At 36.2% G+C, this 24,272-nt stretch overlaps 3 protein-coding genes across 3 annotated transcripts; 2 read left to right on the forward strand and 1 right to left on the reverse strand.

Moving 5' to 3' along the window:
* Positions 1-5,486: 5,486 nt before the first annotated feature.
* On the reverse strand, positions 5,487-6,442 carry LOC144421024 (uncharacterized). Its single transcript, XM_078111073.1, has 2 exons — positions 6,267-6,442; positions 5,487-5,979 (listed from the first exon to the last, which is right to left on the reverse strand). Exons 1-2 carry the CDS (start codon positions 6,311-6,313, stop codon positions 5,682-5,684), a joined length of 345 nt encoding a protein of 114 aa, XP_077967199.1. The 5' UTR covers positions 6,314-6,442; the 3' UTR covers positions 5,487-5,681.
* Positions 6,443-8,654: 2,212 nt separating this feature from the next.
* On the forward strand, positions 8,655-12,077 carry LOC144420797 (uncharacterized). The gene is made up of 5 exons (XM_078110449.1): positions 8,655-9,093; positions 9,244-9,665; positions 9,907-10,746; positions 10,861-11,249; positions 11,480-12,077. Exons 1-5 carry the CDS (start codon positions 8,655-8,657, stop codon positions 12,075-12,077), a joined length of 2,688 nt encoding a protein of 895 aa, XP_077966575.1.
* An 81-nt stretch (positions 12,078-12,158) lies between these two features.
* On the forward strand, positions 12,159-13,769 carry LOC144420798 (uncharacterized). The gene is made up of 2 exons (XM_078110450.1): positions 12,159-12,301; positions 12,383-13,769. Exons 1-2 carry the CDS (start codon positions 12,159-12,161, stop codon positions 13,767-13,769), a joined length of 1,530 nt encoding a protein of 509 aa, XP_077966576.1.
* Positions 13,770-24,272: the final 10,503 nt, after the last annotated feature.

Raw genomic sequence — 24,272 nt, forward strand, 5'->3', positions numbered from 1 at the left:
ATTCAAATGAACATGACACTCGTTAAATTGCATTTGCAATTTTTTTTTATATATTATCTATAAATATTTAGCTCAATATCAGATGGCAATAGCTAATAAAAAAATTCCAATCAAATAGAGCTATTGTTATTGAAAAGAGTACGGAGTATATATACTTAAGAACTACTAATCTGAAATGAGAATTAATCAGCATCAATCTTCTGTTAAAAACTACAATCTTCTCAGTTAAAATTATTTGAAATGCACAGAATGCAAGGCATAGCTATTTCCAAAGATTGACCTAGTAACTTGGTTCACAGGTTCATATTGAGACTTTTCGGTCCCGTGAAAAAGTGTGCAGCGACTATAGTTATGTCGTTCGTTTCCTCGACACTATGTATGTCATTTTAAACAGTCATAAAAGCTTATTCAAGCAGTATATGAAGGTTGAGCTTTGCATGAAAAACTAAAGTTGAATCTGCATTACTTCTCGCTTCATTCGAAGTGGGATATCTTTGTAATACCTAGATGCCCCAAATAAAATGGAATCCACATATTCGTGAAAGAGTATACGCTACAATGTTTTGTTTGCCGGGGGTGTGCTACATAGTATTAAAATTCAGTCGTATTTTGCTCTCTATAGCTTGGAGTTTCTAAATATTTAGTCCGCATTAGTATTGAACATTGGCACACAGTTTTTGATCAGTCACTAAAGTGAAATATCTGTCGTGCAAAAAGTGACTCTGTTTTCGAACTGCTTCATCTATTATAGCAGAGGCTTGTTTCTCTCCTATGGTATATCATGCACCAGTGGAAGATAAAATTCTGGAAAATAAAGCACAGGGAGACCTGCTAGGTAGCACACATCAGCTATTTAGAAAGTTTACATTCAAATCCAAGATTCCGTGTTATTATTTGTACATTGCTTGAATATAATCAAATATTCACAGTATCTGGTTTGTACGATGCGATGCCTTAGGCTAGTGGTTAGCCGCGCCCTTTTTTTAGCGTGTTCCAAAATTTTATCTAACCTTCTATAGCTAACAATAAAACAGATGATTGAGGCGAAAATATGTTTTATCCAAAACACCTTGAAAATACATGGGTGGAATTGCAATCTCTAAACAATAAATAAATGTAGATATCCGAAATAAGACGGGCAAGATCAAATCTAACAAATATTTCTACTTTTAATTAGCTTCATGCACTCTCCAAAAATTTTTGGTAAATAAAAGCGTTAATTTTCAGTTGTAGTCAATTTCATATTCTTTCAGAAAATACATCGATATCAGTTTTATAAAACCGGTTTCATTCAGAAATATGCCTTCACATTTTAAAAACTACCTGATATACTAATAGTTTTGTGAGACTTCAAAATTCGAAGGGCGCTAGGATTTACATATTTCAGAGAGAGAAAAGATACTGAAACGGCTTAATCATGTGACAAAACATGGCTTATCGCCTGGTTGTCAGTCCATGTTTGGTATAGGATTAGTTGGCCAGTTATCAGTTTTCAGATGTATGGTCTTGATGGTGGAGAAAGCCGTAACGACCAGCTCTTACATGAAACACCTTATGGCGACAGAGAGTCCTGCAACACTCTCGCATATAATCATTCCCGCATGGGATTCGAACCTACGCAGGTTAATTAGAGGTTCTGTGACGAGCGTATTCTGAGTGTTCAGCATGATGCACCACAACACCGAGCCAAGAATATTTTTTGCAGAGCTTTGCTCAACATTATCATCCGTTCTGGACAATCTCAATAGGGCGCTGGGTCATATTGTATCTCTAATTCTGTAAAACCGTGTACAAACGCTTTTATCCACAATTTATTAAAGTGTGATAAACAAATGGCTTGACATGTCGACGTTTTTGAGGCATCATATCATATTTCCAAAATTGCAATTTGTCCTTAGTTCTCCACCTTCTCAACCATCATTTTCTTTAACTTTGCACAAAAGTAGATTTCCCATTTATGAAGTCCAATTTCGCTCTTTCCACCAGCCGACCAAAATGCGGTGGGTTTCGATTGCAGCTTGCAGAATAGCATAGGTAAGCTCTCAGATGCTAAAAATGACTTCTATGAATGGACATTTTTCTGAAAAATTGCTCGAGCTCACCAACGCTTATTTGAATTCACTAAGCGAAAAATATGAGAAATTGCATTAGCCTGTATCGACTGTATTTTCTGTTTTTTTTTACAGAAAAACCAGAAACTAATCCTATACGTAAACCTCATATCAACAAAATTGTTGTCATTGCAGCAGCATACTACATTATTGCAATTCATCTGATTGAAATGAGTAATTTACGTTTTATTACGTAACAATAATTAACTAATTGCAGCACAAGATTTGTTTATTCTATTTGTTTACGTATGTGTTTACTTCAGAGCATGGGTGAAATCGGTTTGCTTTACATGTGGTTGTTGTATCATTTAACATAGCTGTATGAAAAATAATGTTCAATATTAATGTTGTAAGGAAACTTAAATGAGGAAAGGTTTGATGTAATTAGTTTTCAAAAATGATTGCAATTACTATATTTTAGACATAATTTTAGATTAGTTCACGAAATGCAAGATGACATCTATATATATGTGAAAACCATCATTTCAAAAAGGAATCATATCCACTATCAGATTTAATATGACAAAGTTACAACTCACCAAACAGCAAGTTTCTTTTATAGATAGCAAAAAGGGAGAATGTGTTATAATAGAGGTTATAGCATGGTTTATTTAACAATGATGTATGAGGTAAAGTGACACAAATATATTAACAAGTCTTAACACAGACGTAACATTATTATTCATTTACAGGTGTCTTTTTATAATAATTTTATCATTGCAACAAAAGTCTACATCAGTAAACAAGTCGGAGGTTGGTTTGGTCACTGGGACTAAACTCAGTCATCATTTCGGCCCTGGGTCATGATATATGGCCTAGGTTTAAGGTGGTTTTGAAAAAGTTTGGGATGGATTCTCAAAGAAATTTGATTATGGATCTGTATTCAACCGCATTAGAGTCACCACCATCCTGATTTATTTTTATTTCAGATTTCTGGATCGTCAATTTATGACTACAAAACATTTTTCGCAAACGGCATCGTATGCGGGAAGAGACTAAATTGCGAATCTACTTCTCGTATATCACCAAAAACATTTTGCACCCCCGAAAAACGCCCCGAAAAATGAACTAATCAATTGTTATATTACGTCCTCAACAATGTTAGAGCAACTTTGACAACATCTGCATAACGATATTCAGAAACGCGAGTCACAAAAGAGCGCAGACAGCCGTAAAAAAAATTGTGAGGCTTTTTTGTTTCGTTCTCGTACAAGATATCGTTTCAATTTGTAATTGAGCATAATTGCCTGGTCGAATTTCAACAAGATTTGTCGTCGTAGAAAATCCAAATCTTTGACCCGATAATAACAATTTTGATCATTTTTATTGCAAATTCTATTTTTCAATTTCATCAACTCGCCGCCGATAGTAGTCCGATTTATTTTAAAGAAAGTCTATACGGGTCGTAGTACTTGATGTGGTGTGCCCATTCGACAACGGTGAGGCTGCTATAGAGAATGCGGCCCGTCGGAAGCATTCAAAGTATGAAGAGTTATTTCACTCCATTTCTCTTGTCACTGACAAGATGGTGGAGTTTCCAGCATTTGTGGTTGGTTCCCTTGGCAATTATGCCGTGTGGAACCAAACCTTTTGGGTGTGCGACTATGGCGGTCTCCGGTAATTAGGAACTCCATGCGCGCTTCCCGTCGCGTCTGGAGGGAAGGAAGGCCTGGTGTGGACTTTCTAACCGTTGTTGTGTTTGCGTATATGTTTCATAACTAGACCTCATCAAAAGTTTGCATGTTCCTCTATAATTTAACTACTAAAGTTAATCAAGTCTTTTATAAACGTTGTTACAACGATTTTCAGTTCTTCCGAAGTGTTTACTTTTGGTCCATCACAAATGAAATATTGTAACAGGATTTAACACTTACTGCATAGATTCTTTATTCCTCGATGTACAACGTGACCTTATTATATTTCATCAATTGCTCGGATGGCGAAAATTCTATTAGAGTATTCTACTGAATGGGCACGGTAATTTTATTGCGGGTTTCGATTGCAGCTTGCAGAATAGCATAGGTAGGCTCTCAGATGCTAAAAATGACTTCTATGAATGGACATTTTTCTGAAAAATTGCTCGAGCTCACCAACGCTTATTTGAATTCACTAAGCGAAAAATATGAGAAATTGCATTAACCTGTATCGACTGTATTTTCTGTTTTTTTTACAGAAAAACCAGAAACTAATCTTATATATACGTAAACCTCATATCAACAAAATTGTTGTCATTGCAGCAACATACTACATTAATGCAATTTATCTGATTGAAATGAGTAAATTACGTTTAATTACGTAACAATAATTTACTAATTGCAGCACAAGATCTGTTTATTCTATTTGTCTACGTATGTGTTTACTTCTGAGCATGGGTGAAATCGGTTTGCTTTACATGTGGTTGTTGTATCATTTAACATAGCTGTATGAAAAATAATGTTCAATATTAATGTTGTAAAGAAACTTAAATGAGGAAAGATTTGATGTAATTAGTTTTCAAAAATGATTGCAATTACTATATTTTAGACATAAATTTAGATTAGTTCACGAAATGCAAGATGACATCTATATATATGTGAAAACCATCATTTCAAAAGGGAATCATATCCACTATCAGATTTAATATGACAAAATTACAACTCACCAAACAGCAAGTTTTTTTTATAGATAGCAAAAAGGGAGAATGTGTTATAATAGAGGTTATAGCATGGTTTATTTAACAATGATGTATGAGGTAAAGTGACACAAATATATTAACAAGTCTTAACACAGACCTAACATTATTATTCATTTACAGGTGTCTTTTTATATTAATTTTATCATTGCAACCAAAGTCTACATCAGTAAACAAGTCGGAGGTTGGTTTGGTCACTGGGACTAAACCCAGTCATCATTTCGGCCCTGGGTCATGATATATGGCCTAGGTTTAAGGTGGTTTTGAAAAAGTTTGGGATGGATTCTTAACTCTTCAAGCCCCAAGGTCAAATTCGAAAAAACCCACCTATACCTGCAATAATCCCCTAAATATGCTATGTTTTCAATTCGAACTCAAACGTCAACTACTGACCCTATAAACACGCATTCGGTAGCGTCTGAAAGAGGTAAACGAGTCCTATATTGCACTCCCTTTCATTTTTACCACATTCCAACCGACTCGCCGAATATGTAGGTCAAACTAATCGATGTTTTCACTCTTAGTAAATATTGGCGAAAATTGATCAAAATCGAGTGACCTTGAAAACGAAATACTCACAAAAAAACTATAAACGCCACGACCACCAAAGTTGGAGGCCAGAAACTACAAGCTATTGCGAATCTAGGAAAATTATCCCTTCCTGTCTAACCCATAAATTACTATTCATAAAGAGCATATGAAAATACACAAAAAATGAATTTTTTTTGTGGTCTCGGATGAAAAACAACAACTCAAACGAAAGAAAAGAACCAAACAGTGATAACAAATGATGAAAGAAATGAATTAAACAGTGATGATATATATACACAATGCATAAAATATAACAAGGATGATTTTAGAAAAAAGTGATATCCATCAAAACAGTGTATACAAAAAGACTAAAAAAAACAGTGTGGGAATAATCGCATCGAAAAATGTTTATATACAATGAGTGAAGAATAAATGAAAAAGAATGAATAAAAACACTGATACCCTGGCAATATAACATGACCAATATAACGTGACCATCTTCTTTTTACTGGTCTGCCTCTCCTTGAACGAGTCGTGCTTGTGGACGCAGACGAGGTACTTGGCATATCTGAACTGCCAGAACTGGAGAATTGCCTTATAAATATTGGAGTTGTTGATTCATCAGAAGAGGACGAAATGTCTTCCAACTCCCACTCATCTCCAGAGCTGTAAAGGAACAATTCTAATCAATCATACTGCACATCTGCTGACTTATATTTGAATATAGATATCAAGAACAGATTTATATGATATATAGGGCCAATATTTTCATTCTAAGTGACTGCTTGCAATTTTAATCAGTCGACTTTCCTCTCCCCCCAGGATAAAAAAGTAAATCCTATTCCTATTCTAATATTGTAATTTACAGTGTCAACAGCAGAATGAATATAAACTAAGCCTTCTGTCAAGACTGTTGAAATAAAACTAACAGGAAGTATATCAAAGTCACTTACCTCTCACCAAAATCACTTTCCACTTCGATTCCAGTAGATAATTCCATATTAAATTTCAAAAGACAATGCCGCTACGCTAACAGTTATCAAGCCAACATTCATAAAAGAGGTCGTCTTTGTTTACAAGCAGTATTTACAAGCAAAACGGCGTGTTCCCAGCGCCTAAATCGACTATATCACAAACAAATCACCATGGAAAATCGTCATTTTTCAAAAACATTGGGAGCACTAACATATCACGTGATGGCTTGATGCCTTTTTCTCGTTATCATAGCGTTGTAGACGAGACGGTCTTTGTTTACAAGCTGTATTTACAAGCAAAACGGCGTGTTCCCAGCGCCTAAATCGACTATATCACGAACAAATCACCATAGAAAATTGTCATTTTTCAAAAACTTTGGGAGCACTAAACAATCACATGATGGCCTGATGCCTTTTTCTCGTTATCATGCGTTGTAGAGACGTAACGTCAGAATCGATTGATACCAAAACCAGGTCACACAGAAGCGTTGAACCGAAACAGTGAACCCGGAAAGCGGAAGGGATATATCGCCGGCTGGTTCGTTACCACGGCCACTAGGAGGCGATAATTCGCTGGCCGGGGCTTGAAGAGTTAAAGAAATTTGATTATCGATCTGTATTCAACCGCATTAGAGTCACCACCTTCCTGATTTATTTTTATTTCAGATTTCTGGATCGTTAATTTATGACTACAAAACATTTTTCGCAAACGGCATCGTATGCGGGAAGAGACTAAATTGCAAATCTACTTCTCGTATATCACCAAAAACATTTTGCACCCCCGAAAAACGCCCCGAGAAATGAACTAATCAATTGTTATGTTACGTCTTCAACAATGTTAGAGCAACTTTGACAACAATTGCATAACGATATTCAGAAACGCGAGTCACAAAAGAGCGCAGACAACCGTAAATAAAATTGTGAGGCTTTTTTGTTTCGTTCTCGTACAAGATATCGTTTCAATTTGTAATTGAGCATAATTGCCAGGTCGAATTTCAACAAGATTTGTCGTCGTAGAAAATCCAAATCGTTGACCCGATAATAACAATTTTGATCATTTTTATTGCAAATTCTATTCTTCAATTTCATCAACTCGTCGCCGATAGTAGTCCGATTTATTTTAAAGGAAGTCTATACGGGTCGTAGTACTTGATGTGGTGTGCCCATTCGACAACGGTGAGGCTGCTATAGAGGATGCGGCCCGTCGGAAGCATTCAAAGTATGAAGAGTTATTTCACTCCATTTCTCTTGCCACTGACAAGATGGTGGAGTTTCCCGCATTTGTGGTTGGTTCCCTTGGCAATTTTGCCGTGTGGAACCAGACCTTTTGGGTGTGCGACTATGGCGTGTAAGTTCGAAAATTGGTATTATCCACTATCAATGGGGATTTCCCTAAAGTGAAACTACAAATAGGAAGTTCCAGATGTCAACACATGTTGCAATCGACTCTCGCTGGACAAGTCTAATCTTGCCTGGCTGTCACATGACTCGCTGCCGTGTTTTGACGGTAGTTGTTGCTTATTTATTCGCAAGGATTGTTTTTATGTGTTATATAAATTACGTTTAACGTTTGGTTGTAGGGATATTTAATTGCTCGTTCCTGAGGCTTATATTAATAGAACATATAACTGCTGTAACGTTTATTGTAGAATTTTAAGTAATCTAGAAATAGACTATAATTTGATTGATTCCTGAACTGAATTTGAAGAAGTTATTTCTATATATTCTAAAGTTGAATTTGTTATTGCCTGGCTCAAAACGTTTCGGTAAGATTGTAATTTTTGTTTTACATTACTGGTTTATGATAATATTTTCCTCATACTGTCATAGTGCTGTCTTGGTTTGATATTAATTTGTGATCAACATGACTTGTTAGTGTTCGAATATTATTTACTTTAATTGATAATTTAAGATTACAAGTGCTTTAATGCATTATTGTTTGATATGATTGAATTTGAATATTTTTATTTAAATTCAGAAAACCGCAACATACGCAACATTTGGATCATAACGCATCATTCTGTCATTACGTAATACCACACATCTACACCTCTTTAACCTCATTCAACATTGTAAACTGTTTTACTGGATTCATTTCAATATATCAAATTTCATTGAACAACATCATTCTTTTGATATTTGTGGCACTGGAGGACACACTGAGAGTTGCGCGTTTTCGAATAGTTTTCCAAGAATCAAAGAACAGCCAGATATTTCAGTCACCCCCTTATGCGACACCTGTATTTGCCAGGATACATAGAAAAGGTGTTACATAGAAAGTTTTCGAAACGTTTTTAAATGTTTCATATGAACAAAGTTTTGAACGAATTCATTTTCAATAAACCTACAGACTGAAGAAAATAAATCATGAACTTGAGTTCGAGTGATGAAGATTACTCACCCAGAACACTGGCTTTGAGGCAACTGGCTAAGTATTCAACAGCCGTTTGTCAGAAGATGCCATCACTGGCTGATGTCAAAAAACAACGTACAATGTTAGAACATTTATATTTCATGGCTGAGAAAGCAATTTCTGATCGAGATTTGCATGTGCTAAATTCTGTTATGTCAAGTATTGATGATCCTTTTGCCAAACTTGTGGAAATGTACTCTGAGAGTATATCAGCTGCACCTAATGATGGAATAAGATTGAAATTCGAAAATGAACTTCGGAATGTGAATAAAGACATTGACAACCTTTTTGCTCGAGTACGTGAATTTACACATTTACAAAACCCCAAGACGTGGAGTTCAAATCAATGCAAAGATTCTAAACTTTCCGATTCCAGAAGAGAAAGAGCGGAAAGTGAAGTCATGTCCTTGTCTGATAGCAAGTTCTCGGTCTTTATTAGATATATTCAGAGGGTCTGGTGTTCAAAAGGAGGCTACTGTTGGAGTAACTTCGCAGACTGTAGAACACGAACAACAACCTGAGAGAAAAGTTCTTATTCAACAGGTGGTAAGTCAATCATCTCCTATAGCTGTATAGCTACAACTAAACCTGCTGTTTCACCTAAACAAGACGTGGTGTCACCAAACAAGGATGACAGCATGAATTCAGGGTTTTCCCAACAATCGGCTGATTTTGCACCGAATACAGATTCAAATATTGAACATATATCTAAACCTTTGGTCACTGACACTGATAAATTTGCTCACAGTATAGCCAGAGCATTTGGTGAAGCCATGCATGCTCCCAAGTTGGAATATTTGACATTTTCTGGCAACCCTATTGACTACTATATTTTCAAGAAAAATTTTGAAAATAATATTGATGCTAAAGCACCTACAGATGCCTTGAAATTAGATTTCTTACTACATCAATGTAGAGGGAAGGCAAAATCACTCATACAACACTGTTCTATATTTGAACCGGAAGTGGGTTATGCCAAGGCTAAATTTATTCTTCACAAGAAATTTGGTGATTCAGATGTTGTAACTGAAGCTTTTAAGGAACAGTTGAACCGCTGTTCGAATATAAAACCAGATGATCATGCAGCACTGCAGACTATGCTCTTTTATTAAGAAAATGTGTTCTTGTACTCGGTAAGCTTGATAGCCTTGGAGAAATGAATTCATCTGATCGTATTATCGATTTTGCCAGTAAGCTACCTTACAGCTCACAAAGACATGGGAAAGGAAAGCTGTGAGGATCAAGAATGATACTGGTAAAAGGGCTCAGATATGGGACTTGGCTGATTTCATAGAAGAGGAAGCTGATATTGCAGGTTCAAATACTGCAAAATCATTGAACATCAGAAGACGTGAAGATAAGCTACAACTAAAACGACAATCAACACGAAAGTCTACAACTTATACTGTTAAAACTGAGGATGTCAAAGCAACTTCTCATGTCCAGGGTCCTACTATTTTGAAATGTAAGTGTTGTTCCTTTTCCCATCTTTTGTCGAAATGTGAAAAGTTTAATGCAAAGTCGATTGAAGAACGAGTGAATTTTCTGAAAGAATTTGGTTTCTGCTTCAATTGTCTACGTGGAGGTCACTTGGTAAAGGACTGCAAGTCACAATATACATGCACCGTTAAAGGGTGTGGCCGAAGACATCATACCTTGTTGCATATGAATACTAAAAAATTTGAAAATGAAGAAAATGCAAACTTCAAAAGAAATGATGATAAACAAAGCCCAATTCAGAAGAATGTGACTTCTGCAGTTCAAGCTAATTCAAATGCATGTAAGAGCTCCATGTATACCTACAGGAATATTTTGCCTGTCAGGATTCGAGCAAACAATGTGGAAGTGGAAACATATGCTCTGGTTGATATTGGGTCTGATACAACATTTTGTGAAACAAGCCTAATTGAAGAACTCGGTTTGACTGGAAAACAAAGGACTGTTGAAATCAACACATTAGGACAACGACCAGTCATGCATGATGGTGTTGTAGTAAATCTCACTGTTGCATCAATCGACGATAAAGAAGAAATATTCATCGAAAATGTGATGTCTATTGACAAGATTCCAGTTCAACCAAATCCTATTCCATCTGATGAAGAATTCAAGCTACTTCCACATCTGTAAGAAATTGATCTACCTAAGATTAAAAATACAAAGGTTTCTCTGCTTGGAACTGATTGTCATTATGCACATTATGTGTTGGAAGTTCGAACTGGAAACAAGAAGCAGCCATTTGCACAAAAATCTCCATTGGGATGGTCGATTATCGGACCATCAGTGAATATTCCATCAACACACAAGATCCATGTCAACTTTGTGAAGTCTGATATGCTACTTGAAGAAGAGATTAGAAGAACATGGTACACTGATTTTGAAGATGAGATTGGAGATTTGACATTTCCAACCTCAAAAGAAGATAGACATGTTCTAAATTTTCTGAAGAGCTCTGTAGAGCATTTCGATGGGCATTTCCCAATACCTTTACCTTGGCGTCCTGGAGCACAGCTGCCAAGTGGAAGTCATTCATTGGCTGAACGCAGACTGGAGTATCTCCAGAAACGTTTTCTAAAAATGATGATTTGAGAGAGAAATACACAGAAAAAATGCAGGAATATATTACATAAGGTTTTGCGAAAAAGCTTTCGCAAGAAGAAGATATCCCTGCAGGTCCTGTTTGGTATTTGTGCCACCACCCGGTGTGTACCCCAAATAAACCGAAAGTGCGTATTGTATTTGATTGTGCTGCAATTTATAAAGGTATTTCTCTCAATGGCAGTCTCATGCCTGGACCAGACTTGGTGTCAAGCCTTATTGGTGTGTTGACTCAATTTCGTAAGGGACGCATAGCTTTAGTTGCTGATATTGAAGCTATGTTTCATCAAATTAAAGTTAAGAAAGAAGATTGCAATGCTTTGCGATTTCTTTGGTGGCCAAATGGTGACATTTCAAAGAAGGCGGAATTATATTCCATGGAACGTCATATATTTGGAGCTTGCAGTTCACCTTGCATTGCTTCATTCTGCTTGAAGGAAACCGGGAAACGATTTGGTCATGAATTTGATAAAAGAATTTGTGAGATTGTTGAAAACGGATTTTATGTAGATGACTGTCTTACATCTTCTGATAGTGATGAAGATGCAATAGACACAAAAACACAACTTTGTAAGTTGATGAAGAAGGGAGGTTTCAATCTAACAAAGTGGATTTTAAATAGTTCCACTGTGATGGCCAAAATTCCAGAATCTGAACAGACTAAGTCTATAAAGGATTTAGATTTGCATGAACCTCGAAAAGAGCGTGTTCTTGGAGTTTTTTGGAATGTGGATGCCGATGCTTTTCAATTTCGTTCAACTGTACCTAAGTTGAAGACATAAACAAGAAGGACAATTTTATCTGCGGTTAATTCACTATTTGATCCTCTGGGAATGCTTGCTCCTGTGATTCTGGTAGCAAAAATGTTGCATCAAGAAATCATTGAAAAAGGATTAGGCTGGGATGAAGTAATTACAGAAGACAATGTCAAAGAATGGGACACTTGGTTCAACCAGCTCACTGAACTTGAATATATTTCGATTCCAAGATGCTTCAAGCCACAAGAGTTTGGAAATATCAAACATTGTCAGATACATCATTTCTCAGATGCTTCCAGCTTCGGTTATGGTATAGTTTCGTATTAAAGGGTGGTCGATGAAAATAACCAAATACACTGCTCCTTTTTGTGTGGTAAAGCAAAGGTGACTCCTCCGAGGGCTGAAAGCATTCCTAGACTTGAACTTGTCGCTGCTGTGCTAGCTGTAAAAGCAGACAAGTGGCTACGATTAAAGTTGGGTTATTCTGATTGTGAATCTGTATTTTGGACTGATTCAAGTGCAGTGCATCAAAGCATATGCAATCCAAGAAAACGTTTTCGTACCTTTGTTGCAAATAGATTGGCCAAGATTCATCGACAGTCAAATCCGTCTCAATGGCGACATGTGCCTTCAAAAATCAATCTGGCTGATGACGCATCACGCGGCTTATCATTGAAAACACTCATCAATAAAAGTCGTTGGTTGCTTGCACCTGAATTTTTATGGAAGAATGAAGATAGTTGGCCATTAATTTGTGAAGATAAAACAGACTTGCCTGATGAATTTCAGCCAATAGAAAGAAAGAAAGTGGCAACAATTATTGCTTCGAATATTGACAAAATGGACAACTACATAAAAAGCTTTTCTGATTTACAAAGACTCAAGATTTCTACTGCATGGGTGTTACGATATAAAGGTTTTCTTCGTAACCACAATTCTGTTACCACAAGAAATATAACTGTGGAAGTAATGCAATATGCAGAGCAAGCACTTGTGAAATATGTCCAGCATCAAAATTACAAATCTGTCATTGATAATTTATCAGACAAAAGTGAAATTGGTGACAGGAAGGCTCGTCATGAGATGAAGAAAGCTGAGCATACAAAGTCAATTGCAAAACTGGATCCAATAATACCTGATGGAATTCTACGGATTGGGGGGGGGGGGGGGGGGTTGGATAAAGCTCCTATTTCATTTGAAATGCGACATCCCATCATTTTACCCAATGATCACCACTTAACCAGATTGATCTTTGACTTCTATCACAAGAAAGTTGGGCATTCAAGTGTTTCTCATACTTGGAATGTTATTCGTGAAAAATATTGGATCACAAGACCAAGAGCAACAATTCGGCATGAATTAAATAAATGTGTAACTTGTAGAAAAGCTAACACACGACAAGGAGAACAGTTAATGGCTGAACTGCCATCTGCTCGTCTAAAGGTTGGCCAACCACCATTCTATTCGACGGGAATTGACTTCTTCGGCCCATATTTGATCAAACGTGGAAGAAGTGAAATCAAAAGATATGGCTGCATATTTACATGCCTCACAACAAGAGCTGTTCATATTGAACTGGCTGAAGTTTTGTCCACTGATGCTTTTATAAATGCTCTTAGGAGGTTTATGGCAAGAAGGTCAAAACCCTTTGAATTACACAGTGACAATGGCTCCAATTTTGTAGGAGCTCAACGAATATTGCGAGAAGAAATATAGAAGCTTGATCATACCAAATTAGATGGGTTCTTCAGAAAACAAGAAATACGCTGGTATTTCAATACTCCAACAGCCAGCAACCAAGGAGGTTCCTGGGAAATTTTAATTCGATCAATACGAAGAATTTTGAACAAGATGTTTTATAAATCTCCTGTAGTATCTCAAGATGTTCTGCACACTGCGCTTCTGGAGGCAGAATACATAATCAATTCAAGACCTTTGTGTCCGGTTTCTTTTGATCCGAGAGATAATGCACCATTATCCCCAAATCATCTACTTCTACAAAGACCAACGCCATGTATTTCACCTGGATTGTTCGAAAATCAAGATTTCTGCAGTGGCGTCGAGTTCAACTTCTTGCTGACGAGTTCTGGAGAAGATTCTGCAAAGAATATTTGCCAACCATAGCTATTCGTCAAAAAGGGCCTGACAAGACAAGAAACTTCACTGTTGGGGACATAGTACTTGTGGTAAACAACAGTGTACCAAGAGGCAAATGGGAAATGGGGTGAATTATCAACACATATCCGGATAGATTTGACATAGTTCGTAATGTAGATGTCAAAACTCAATGGGGAGTACTGAGAAGACCAATCAACAAGTTATGTCTCATTCAAGAATCAAATGTGGAAGAAAAGTAATAAAAGGACTGAACTGTTTAAAACAGCTTTTTATGGACTGTTTATTCAAGATGAGAAATCTTGAAATTATTGCACATGTACATACAAGTTGAGATTTTGTCAATTTTTATTATTTGACCATAATTTCGTTTTCTGCAATTTTTGAACTTTTTGTTTTTAGGGGAAATGTATTTATTGTCCCAATGCATACATTTGGGGGGAGTTTATGTAAGTTCGAAAATTGGTATTATCTACTATCAATGGGGATTTCCTTAAAGTGAAACTACAAATAGAAAGTTCCAGATGTCAACACGTGTTGCAATCGACTCTCGCTGGACAAGTCTAATCTTGCCTCGCTGTCACATGACTCGCTGCCGTGTTTTGACGGTATTTGTTGCTTATTTATTCGCAAGGATTGTTTTTATGTGTTATATAAATTACGTTTAACGTTTGGTTGTAGGGGTATTTAATTGCTCGTTCCTGAGGCTTATATTAATAGAACATATAACTGCTGTAACTTTTATTGTAGAATTTTAAGTAATCTAGAAATAGACTATAATTTGATTGATTCCTGAACTGAATTTGAAGAAGTTATTTCTATATATTCTAAAGTTGAATTTGTTATTGCCTGGCTCAAAACGTTTCGGTAAGATTGTAATTTTTGTTTTACATTACTAGTTTATGATAATATTTTCCTCATACTGTCATAGTGCTGTCTTGGTTTGATATTAATTTGTGATCAACATGACTTGTTAGTGTTCGAATATTATTTACTTTCATTGATAATTTAAGATTACAAGTGCTTTAATGCATTATTGTTTGATATGATTGAATTTGAATATTTTTATTTAAATTCAGAAAACCGCAACATTTGGATCATAACGCATCATTCTGTCATTACGTAATACCACACATCTACACCTCTTTAACCTCATTCAACATTGTGAACTGTTTTACTGGATTTATTTCAATATATCAAATTTCATTGAACAACATCATTCTTTTGATATTTGTGGCACTGGAGGACACACTGAGAGTTGCGCGTTTTCGAATAGTTTTCCAAGAATCAAAGAACAGCCAGATATTTCAGTCACCCCCTTATGCGACACCTGTATTTGCCAGGATACATAGAAAAGGTGTTACATGGCGGTCTCCGGTAATTACGAACTCCATGCGCGCTTCCCGTCGCGTCTGGAGGGAAGGAAGGCCTGGTGTGGACTTTCCAACCGTTGTTGTGTTTGCGTATGTTTCATAATTAAACCTCATCAAAAGTTTGCATGTTCCTCTATAATTTAACTACTAAAGTTAATCAAGTCTTTTATAAACGTTGTTACACCGATTTTCAGTTCTTCCGAAGTGTTTACTTTTAGTCCATCACAAATGAAATATTGTAACAGGATTTAACACTTACTGCATAGATTCATTATTCCTCGATGTACAACGTGACCTTATTATATTTCATCAATTGCTCGGATGGCGAAAATTCTATTAGAGTATTCTACTGAATGGGCACTGTAATTTTATTGCGTATGCCATAGGGTGTCCATAAAGTACTTTTTTTAATTAAAAAGGGAATTTATCGATGCCATATTTTGTTTTGGCTCTCTCAGATGTATTAAATGAAGTAAAAATACATAAATAATTACTGATTCAATACAAAAAAAACTGGTTAGGTAATTTTGTGAAGGACTTTATGCACACCATGTATATATAAAAGCAAACTAAATATGGCAAAATGATCTTCAAGTTGTAGCAATTTCCATATTAATGGAACACCCAATAGTTATTCAATTATATTTAGACAATATGCATATAATGATATAAAATTCTGATTTAAATGTTAACTTGCAAACCCTTGAGCTGTATTGTCGGAACCCTGGTTGAAAACCATTGCAATACAGCATATTGTCTCATTTTTGTAGATTTGGTAAGAGGACGTCTTATCGGGAAATTTTAGCAAATTCTTGGTTGTGTAGGTATTTTACATACTTCTGTGGGTATCATTCTTTACGGTGACCGTACATTTGAACCCACTTACATTTGAACCCATGTGTATATCCGCGGGTTCAATCTACATACATGGGCTAAAACCCATGGGTTAGGGTTAGTATGGGTTCAAATATCCGCAAAACGGAAAAAAAAATTCATAGGTGCAATTGTCGTGGGTTCAAATTTACGGAAACCCTTCTTCACATGTTTCTGCCACGGCTTAGATGGTGGCACCGTTCCCATCAGGATGTGGGGCATGATGCAGTCAAGTGTATGTATAATAAGATGCAAGTAGTACTGCTCATGTTTGTGTTAGTCAGATTGATGGAGTAGGTAAACTGAAACCATTCGGTTATTACATGTACCGCCAATAACACCAATTACTTCAACAATCGTCACGCTCATAATTACCTCACAAGTTCACATTGATAATAAGTAAATAAAAATAACGTTTACTTGAAAATATATCATGGCCAGTTACACGTCTCATTGCGGAAGGTTTTTAACACAGCAATAGAAGGTCCATGTGCGCCGTAATCTAAGTTAATCTGGCGATAGTTCACAGGCGTAAATTAATGCGGCCCGCACGTAACCGAAAATGTGTTTATTTTTCAGTACATAAAGTTTGCCGACCACTGGCTTAGTACGATTAGTCACACCGCCGCACCTGTTAATCTACTGGAAAAGAAAAATAAGAACACCATGAAGAAAGAAAATGCACTGCACATAGAAAACAATATAAATACAAAATACGATAAAGTAACTGGACATGGACTGGTAACCAAGCAAGAGGCTATGATTGTCGTATGATCAAGCAGTCTTATAGTTTTCCCTTCCCCCAGGATAAATATGTAAGATCTTATCTTATCTCATAACCGACATGGAATGGTAACAAGGCGAGCACATGTAGTGCGCCATATGAATAAGCTATCTTATGGGCTTTCCATTCCCCCGGGATACATTCAGGTTTGATGCAAAATGTACGTAAATATCACTATATAAAGTTTGAAGTTTTTAGTGACCAATCAAAACACAATATGAAGCATATGATTGCCATCAGCCATATTCCCTTCGATATTAAACATAGCACAAGCATGATATGAAGTTTCCATTTGACATAATATATTATCCACTTTTGATTTATTGTGTGTTGTGTCTCGCACATGACATGCATTTATTAATGCTTTATATTCTTTTCAAATCCCACCAATGTTGCAATGGTGCCTGGCATGTTTAGTAATGTTTAATTACATTTCATTTTACTGTCGAGTTCCAAGGTACATGAAGCCCTAAAAGAGGTAGCTCAGTCTCAGTCTTGTTGTAGTTCTGAACAATTACGGTGAGACCCAAACTTCAAAATTTCCGAATTATTAAAATGTTCGAATATTGATAAATTTTGATATATTGATCAAATTTGTTGATACAGGGGTGTCACTGCGGACGCTTGAACACGAATTGGACATTTGATTCCTTCGGTCGCTTAAGAAATTTGCAGTTACTAATCTAGTAGCATCAGAAAATGTCATATACGTACATAAGTAGCACCCAATCAATAGTTGCCCATTCATGGTTACAGTTTTTGTTTTTATTTTCAAGAATGCGATTGAAGTCTGAAGTCGAAATTTTATATTCATTGCACAGTTGCAACTAGCAATTCAACTAGTACCATTTCCTTAACTCATATACGGAGGCCTCAAAATTATTTCAGGTCAGCACGAGTATCTGCAGGCTCTGATTTTATGAAAATTGGGGTCGCGAAAAAAAAGTTTGGGAACCACTTGAACTAATATATATGGCATCTATGTGGGCGCAAGCGACATTTGTCATGAGTTAGAACAATTGCAGTCAAAGCATGTTCCAAAAATGTATCTTGGGGATGGCAGCGTCCCACTTCGAGGCAAATTCGATTCCGATTTATATTTACAAAATGTTGAAATTCAAACATGGCATGTTGTCTGAACTGGTTGACAACTAGTTCGTGAATTTATGTGTTGCCCATGGATACAGCGCTCGCGTGGTGGGTAGTGTAGCTGTTTTCTCAATACGTCCAGTTCTATTATCAACTCGTTGAAAAAATTGCTGGGTCGATTCTTTGGATCATCCCGTTTATTGACAGAAGGGGGATATCTTTGATTTGTTTGAAATAACGCCACGGCTGAAATCCCCTCCTTACAATAAAAGAATCAGCGAATCTAGTTTGTTAAAAATGGACGGGTATTTTCCGGACGAATTCCACCAAACTATATTTTATGTGATTTTTTTAAAGCAGCATAATCGAACAGAATGGAGAATGATTCAAATGAACATGACCCTCGTTAAATTGCATTTGCAATTCTTTTTTATATATTATCTATAAATATTTAGCTCAATATCAGATGGCAATAGCTAATAAAAATATTCCAATCAAATAGAGCTATTGTTATTGAAAAGACTACGGAGTATATATACTTAAGAACTACTAATCTGAAATGAGATTTAATCAGCATCAATCTTCTGTTACAAACTACAATCTTCTCATTTAAAATTATTTGAAATGCACAGAATGCAAGGCATAGCTATTTCCAAAGATTGTCCTAGTAACTTGGTTCACAGGTTCATATTCAGACTTTTCGGTCCCGTGAAAAAGTGTGCAGCAACTATAGTTATGTCGTGCGTTTCCTCGACACTATGTATGTCATTTTAAACAGTCATAAAAGCTTATTCAAGCAGTATATGAAGGTTGAGCTTTGCATGAAAAACTAAAGTTGAATCTGCATTACTTCTCGCTTCATTCGAAGTGGGATATCTTTGTAATACCTAGATGCCCCAAATAAAATGGAATCCACATATTCGTGAAAGAGTATACGCTACAATGTTTTGTTTGCCGGGGGTGTGCTACATAGTATTAAAATTCAGTCGTATTTTGCTTTCTATAACTTGGAGTTTCTAAATATTTAGTCCGCATTAGTATTGAACATTGGCACACAGTTTTTGATCAGTCACTAAAGTGAAATATCTGTCGTGCAAAAAGTGACTCTGTTTTCGAACTGCTTCATCTATTATAGCAGAGGCTTGTTTCTCTCCTATGGTATATCATGCACCAGTGGAAGATAAAATTCTGGAAAATAACGCACAGGGAGACCTGCTAGGTAGCACACATCAGCTATTTAGAAAGTTTACATTCAAATCCAAGATTCCGTGTTATTATTTGTACATTGCTTGAATATAATCAAATATTCACAGTATCTGGTTTGTACGATGCGATGCCTTAGGCTAGTGGTTAGCCGCGCCCTTTTTATAGCGTGTTCCAAAATTTTATCTAACCTTCTATAGCTAACAATAAAACAGATGATTGAGGCGAAAATATGTTTTATGATAAAACACCTTGAAAATACATGGGTGGAATTGCAATCTCTAAACAATAAATAAATGTAGATATCCAAAATAAGACGGGCAAGATCAAATCTAACAAATATTTCTACTTTTAATTAGCTTCATGCACTCTCCAAAAATTTTCGGTAAATAAAAGCGTTAATTTTCAGTTGTAGTCAATTTCATATTCTTTCAGAAAATACATCGATATCAGTTTTATAAAACCGATTTCATTCAGAAATATGCCTTCACATTTTAAAAACTACCTGATATACTAATAGTTTTGTGAGACTTCAAAATTCGAAGGGCGCTGGGATTTACATATTTCAGAGAGAAAAAAGATACTGAAACGGCTTAATCATGTGACAAAACACGGCATATCGCCTGGTTGTCAGTCCATGTTTGGTATAGGATTAGTTAGCCAGTTATCAGTTTTCAAATGTATGGTCTTGATGGTGGAGAAAGCCGTAACGACCAGCGCTTACATGAAACACCTTATGGCGACAGGGAGTCCTGCAACACTCTCGCATATAATCATTCCCGCATGGGATTCGAACCTACGCAGGTTAATTAGAGGTTCTGTGACGAGCGTATTCTGAGTGTTCAGCATGATGCACCACAACACCGAGCCAAGAATATTTTTTGCAGAGCTTTGCTCAACATTATCATCCGTTCTGGACAATCTCAATAGGGCGCTGGGTCATATTGTATCTCTAATTCTGTAAAACCGTGTACAAACGCTTTTATTTAATTTTTATTTACATTTTTTATTTAATGAAGTGTGATAAACAAATGGCTTGACATGTCGACGTTTTTGAGGCATCATATCATATTTCCAAAATTGCAATTTGTCCTTAGTTCTCCACCTTCTCAACCATCATTTTCTTTAACTTTGCACAAAATTAGATTTCCCATTTATGAAGTCCAATTTCGCTCTTTCCACCAGCCGACCAAAATGCGGTGGGTTTCGATTGCAGCTTGCAGAATAGCATAGGTAGACTCTCAGATGCTAAAAATGACTTCTATGAATGGACATTTTTCTGAAAAAGTGCTCGAGCTCACCAACGCTTATTTGAATTCACTAAGCGAAAAATATGAGAAATTGCATTAGCCTGAATCGACTGTATTTTCTGTTTTTTTTACAGAAAAACCAGAAACTAATCTTATACGTAAACCTCATATCAACAAAATTGTTGTCATTGCAGCAGCATACTACATTAATGCAATTTATCTGATAGGATTGAGTAAATTACGTTTAATTACGTAACAATAATTAACTAATTGCAGCACAAGATTTGTTTATTCTATTTGTTTACGTATGTGTTTACTTCTGAGCATGGGTGAAATCGGTTTGCTTTACATGTAGTTGTTGTATCATTTAACATAGCTGTATGAAAAATAATGTTCAATATTAATGTTGTAAGGAAACTTAAATGAGGAAAGATTTGATGTAGTTAGTTTTCAAAAAAGATTGCAATTACTATATTTTAGACATAAATTTAGATTAGTTCACGAAATGCAAGATGACATCTATATATATGTGAAAACCAGCATTTCAAAAAGGAATCATATCCACTATCAGATTTAATATGACAAAGTTACAACTCACCAAACAGCAAGTTTATTTTATAGGCAGCAAAAAGGGAGAATGTGTTATAATAGATGTTATAGCATGGTTTATTTAACAATGATGTATGAGGTAAAGTGACACAAATATATTAACAAGTCTTAACACAGACGTAACATTATTATTCATTTACAGGTGTCTTTTTATATTAATTTTATCATTGCAACAAAAGTCTACATCAGTAAACAAGTCGGAGGTTGGTTTGGTCACTGGGACTAAACCCAGTCATAATTTCGACCCTGGGTCATGATATATGGCCTAGGTTTAAGGTGGTTTGAAAAAGTTTGGGATGGATTCTTGAAGAAATTTGATTATCGATCTGTATTCAACCGCATTAGACTCACCACCATCCTGATTTATTTTTATTTCAGATTTCTGGATCGTTAATTTATGACTACAAAACATTTTTCGCAAACGGCATCGTATGCGGGAAGAAACTAAATTGCAAATCTACTTCTCGTATATCACCAAAAACATTTTGCACCCCCGAAAAACGCCCCGAGAAATGAACTAATCAATTGTTATGTTACGTCTTCAACAATGTTAGAGCAACTTTGACAACAATTGCATAACGATATTCAGAAACGCGAGTCACAAAAGAGCGCAGACAGCCGTAAAAAAAATTGTGAGGCTTTTTTGTTACGTTCTCGTACAAGATATCGTTTCAATTTGTAATTGAGCATAATTGCCAGGTCGAATTTCAACAAGATTTGTCGTCGTAGAAAATCCAAATCGTTGACCCGATAATAACAATTTTGATCATTTTTATTGCAAATTCTATTCTTCAATTTCATCAACTCGCCGCCGATAGTAGTCCGATTTATTTTAAAGGAAGTCTATACGGGTCGTAGTACTTGATGTGGTGTGCCCATTCGACAACGGTGAGGCTGCTTTAGAGGATGCGGCCCGTCGGAAGCATTCAAAGTATGAAGAGTTATTTCACTCCATTTCTCTTGCCACTGACAAGATGGTGGAGTTTCCCGCATTTGTGGTTGGTTCCCTTGGCAATTATGCCGTGTGGAACCAGACCTTTTGGGTGTGCGACTATGGCGGTCTCCGGTAATTAGGAACTCCATGCGCGCTTCCCGTCGCGTCTGGAAGGAAGGAAGGCCTGGTGTGGACTTTCTAACCGTTGTTGTGTTTGCGTATATGTTTCATAATTAAACCTCATCAAAAGTTTGCATGTTTCTCTATAATTTAACTACTAAAGTTAATCAAGTCTTTTATAAACGTTGTTACACCGAGTATTACAGTATTCCACTAAATGGGCACTGTAATTTTATTGCGTATGCCATAGGGTGTCCATAAAGTACTTTTTTTAATTGAAAGGGAATTTATCGGTGCTATATTTTGTTTTGGCTCTCTCAGATGTATTAAATGAAGTAAAAATACATAAATAATTACTGATTCAATTCAAAAACAAAATGGTTAGGTAATTTTGTGAAGGACTTCATGCACACCATGTATATATAAAAGCAAACTAAATATGGCAAAATGATCTTCAAGCTGTAGCAATTTCCATATTAGTGGAACACCCAATAGTTATTCAATTATATTTAGACAATATGCATATAATGATATAAAATTCTGATTTAAATGTTAACTTGCAAACCCTTGAGCTGTATTGTCGGAACCCTGGCTGAAAACCATCGCAATATAGCATATTGTCTCATTTTTGTAGATTTGGTAAGAGGACGTCTTATCGGGAAATTTTAGCAAATTCTTGGTTGTGTAGGTATTTTACATACTTCTGTGGGTATCATTCTTTACGGTGATCGTACATTTGAACCCACTTACATTTGAACCCATGTGTATATCCGCGGGTTCAATCTACATACATGGGCTTAGGGTTAGTATGGGTTCAAATATCCGCCATACGGAAAAAAAATTCATAGGTGCAATATGCAGGTGCAATTTTCGTGGGTTCAAATGTACGTGGGTTCAAATTTACGGAAACCCTTCTTCACTTGTTTCTGCCACGGCTTAGATGGTGGCACCGTTCCCATCAGGATGTGGGGAATGATGCAGTCAAGTGTATGTATAATAAGATGCAAGTAGTACTGCTCATGTTTGTGTTAGTCAGATTGATGGAGTAGGTAAACTGAAACCATTCGGTTATTACGTGTACCGCCAATAACACCAATTCCTTCAACAATCATCACGCTCATAATTACCTCACAAGTTCACATTGATAATAAGTAAATAAAAATAACGTTTAATTGAAAATATATCATGGCCAGTTACACGTCTCATTGCGGAAGGTTTTTAACACAGCAATAGAAGGTCCATGTGCGCCGTAATTTAAGTTAATGTGGCGATAGTTCGCAGGCGTAAATTAATGCGGCCCGCACGTTACCGGAAATGTGTTTATTTTTCCCGCAAGTACATAAAGTTTGCCGACCACTGGCTTAGTACGATTAGTCACACCGCCGCACCTGTTAATCTACTGGAAAAGAAAAATAAGAACACCATGAAGAAAGAAAAAGCACTGCACATAGAAAACAATATAAATACAAAATACGATAAAGTAACTGGACATGGACTGGTAACCAAGCAAGAGGCTATGATTGTCGTATGATCAAGCAGTCTTATAGTTTTCCCTTCCCCAGGATAAATATGTAAGATCTTACCTTATCTCATACCCGACATGGAATGGTACCAAGGCCAGCACATGTAGTGCGCCATATGAATAAGCTATCTTATGGGCTTTCCATTCCCCCGAGATACATTCAGGTTTGTTGCAAAATGTACGTAAATATCACTATATAAAGTTTGAAGTTATTAGTGACCAATCAAAACACAATATGAAGCATATGATTGCCACCAGCCATATTCCCTTCGATAATAGACATAGCACAAGCATGATATGAAGTTTCCATTTGACATAATATATTATCCACTTTTGATTTATTGTGT

This window comes from Styela clava, chromosome 3, assembly GCF_964204865.1.
Source record: "Styela clava chromosome 3, kaStyClav1.hap1.2, whole genome shotgun sequence".
NCBI classification, from domain to species: Eukaryota; Metazoa; Chordata; class Ascidiacea; order Stolidobranchia; family Styelidae; genus Styela; species Styela clava.

Bases quoted from the DNA above. Each gene is read 5' to 3' on its own strand.
- LOC144421024 (XM_078111073.1), bottom strand. From the start codon at position 6,313: ATGGAATTATCTACTGGAATCGAAGTGGAAAGTGATTTTGGTGAGAG. The intron at 5,980-6,266 runs GTAAGTGACTTT...GTTCCTTTACAG, and splicing joins GAAAGTGATTTTGGTGAGAG to CTCTGGAGATGAGTGGGAGT.
- LOC144420798 (XM_078110450.1), top strand. From the start codon at position 12,159: ATGTTGCATCAAGAAATCATTGAAAAAGGATTAGGCTGGGATGAAGTA. The intron at 12,302-12,382 runs GTTTGGAAATAT...TTCGTATTAAAG, and splicing joins AGATGCTTCAAGCCACAAGA to GGTGGTCGATGAAAATAACC.
- LOC144420797 (XM_078110449.1), top strand. From the start codon at position 8,655: ATGAACTTGAGTTCGAGTGATGAAGATTACTCACCCAGAACACTGGCT. The intron at 9,094-9,243 runs GTGAAGTCATGT...CTTATTCAACAG, and splicing joins CAGAAGAGAAAGAGCGGAAA to GTGGTAAGTCAATCATCTCC. The intron at 11,250-11,479 runs GTATCTCCAGAA...TCTCAATGGCAG, and splicing joins TTGGCTGAACGCAGACTGGA to TCTCATGCCTGGACCAGACT.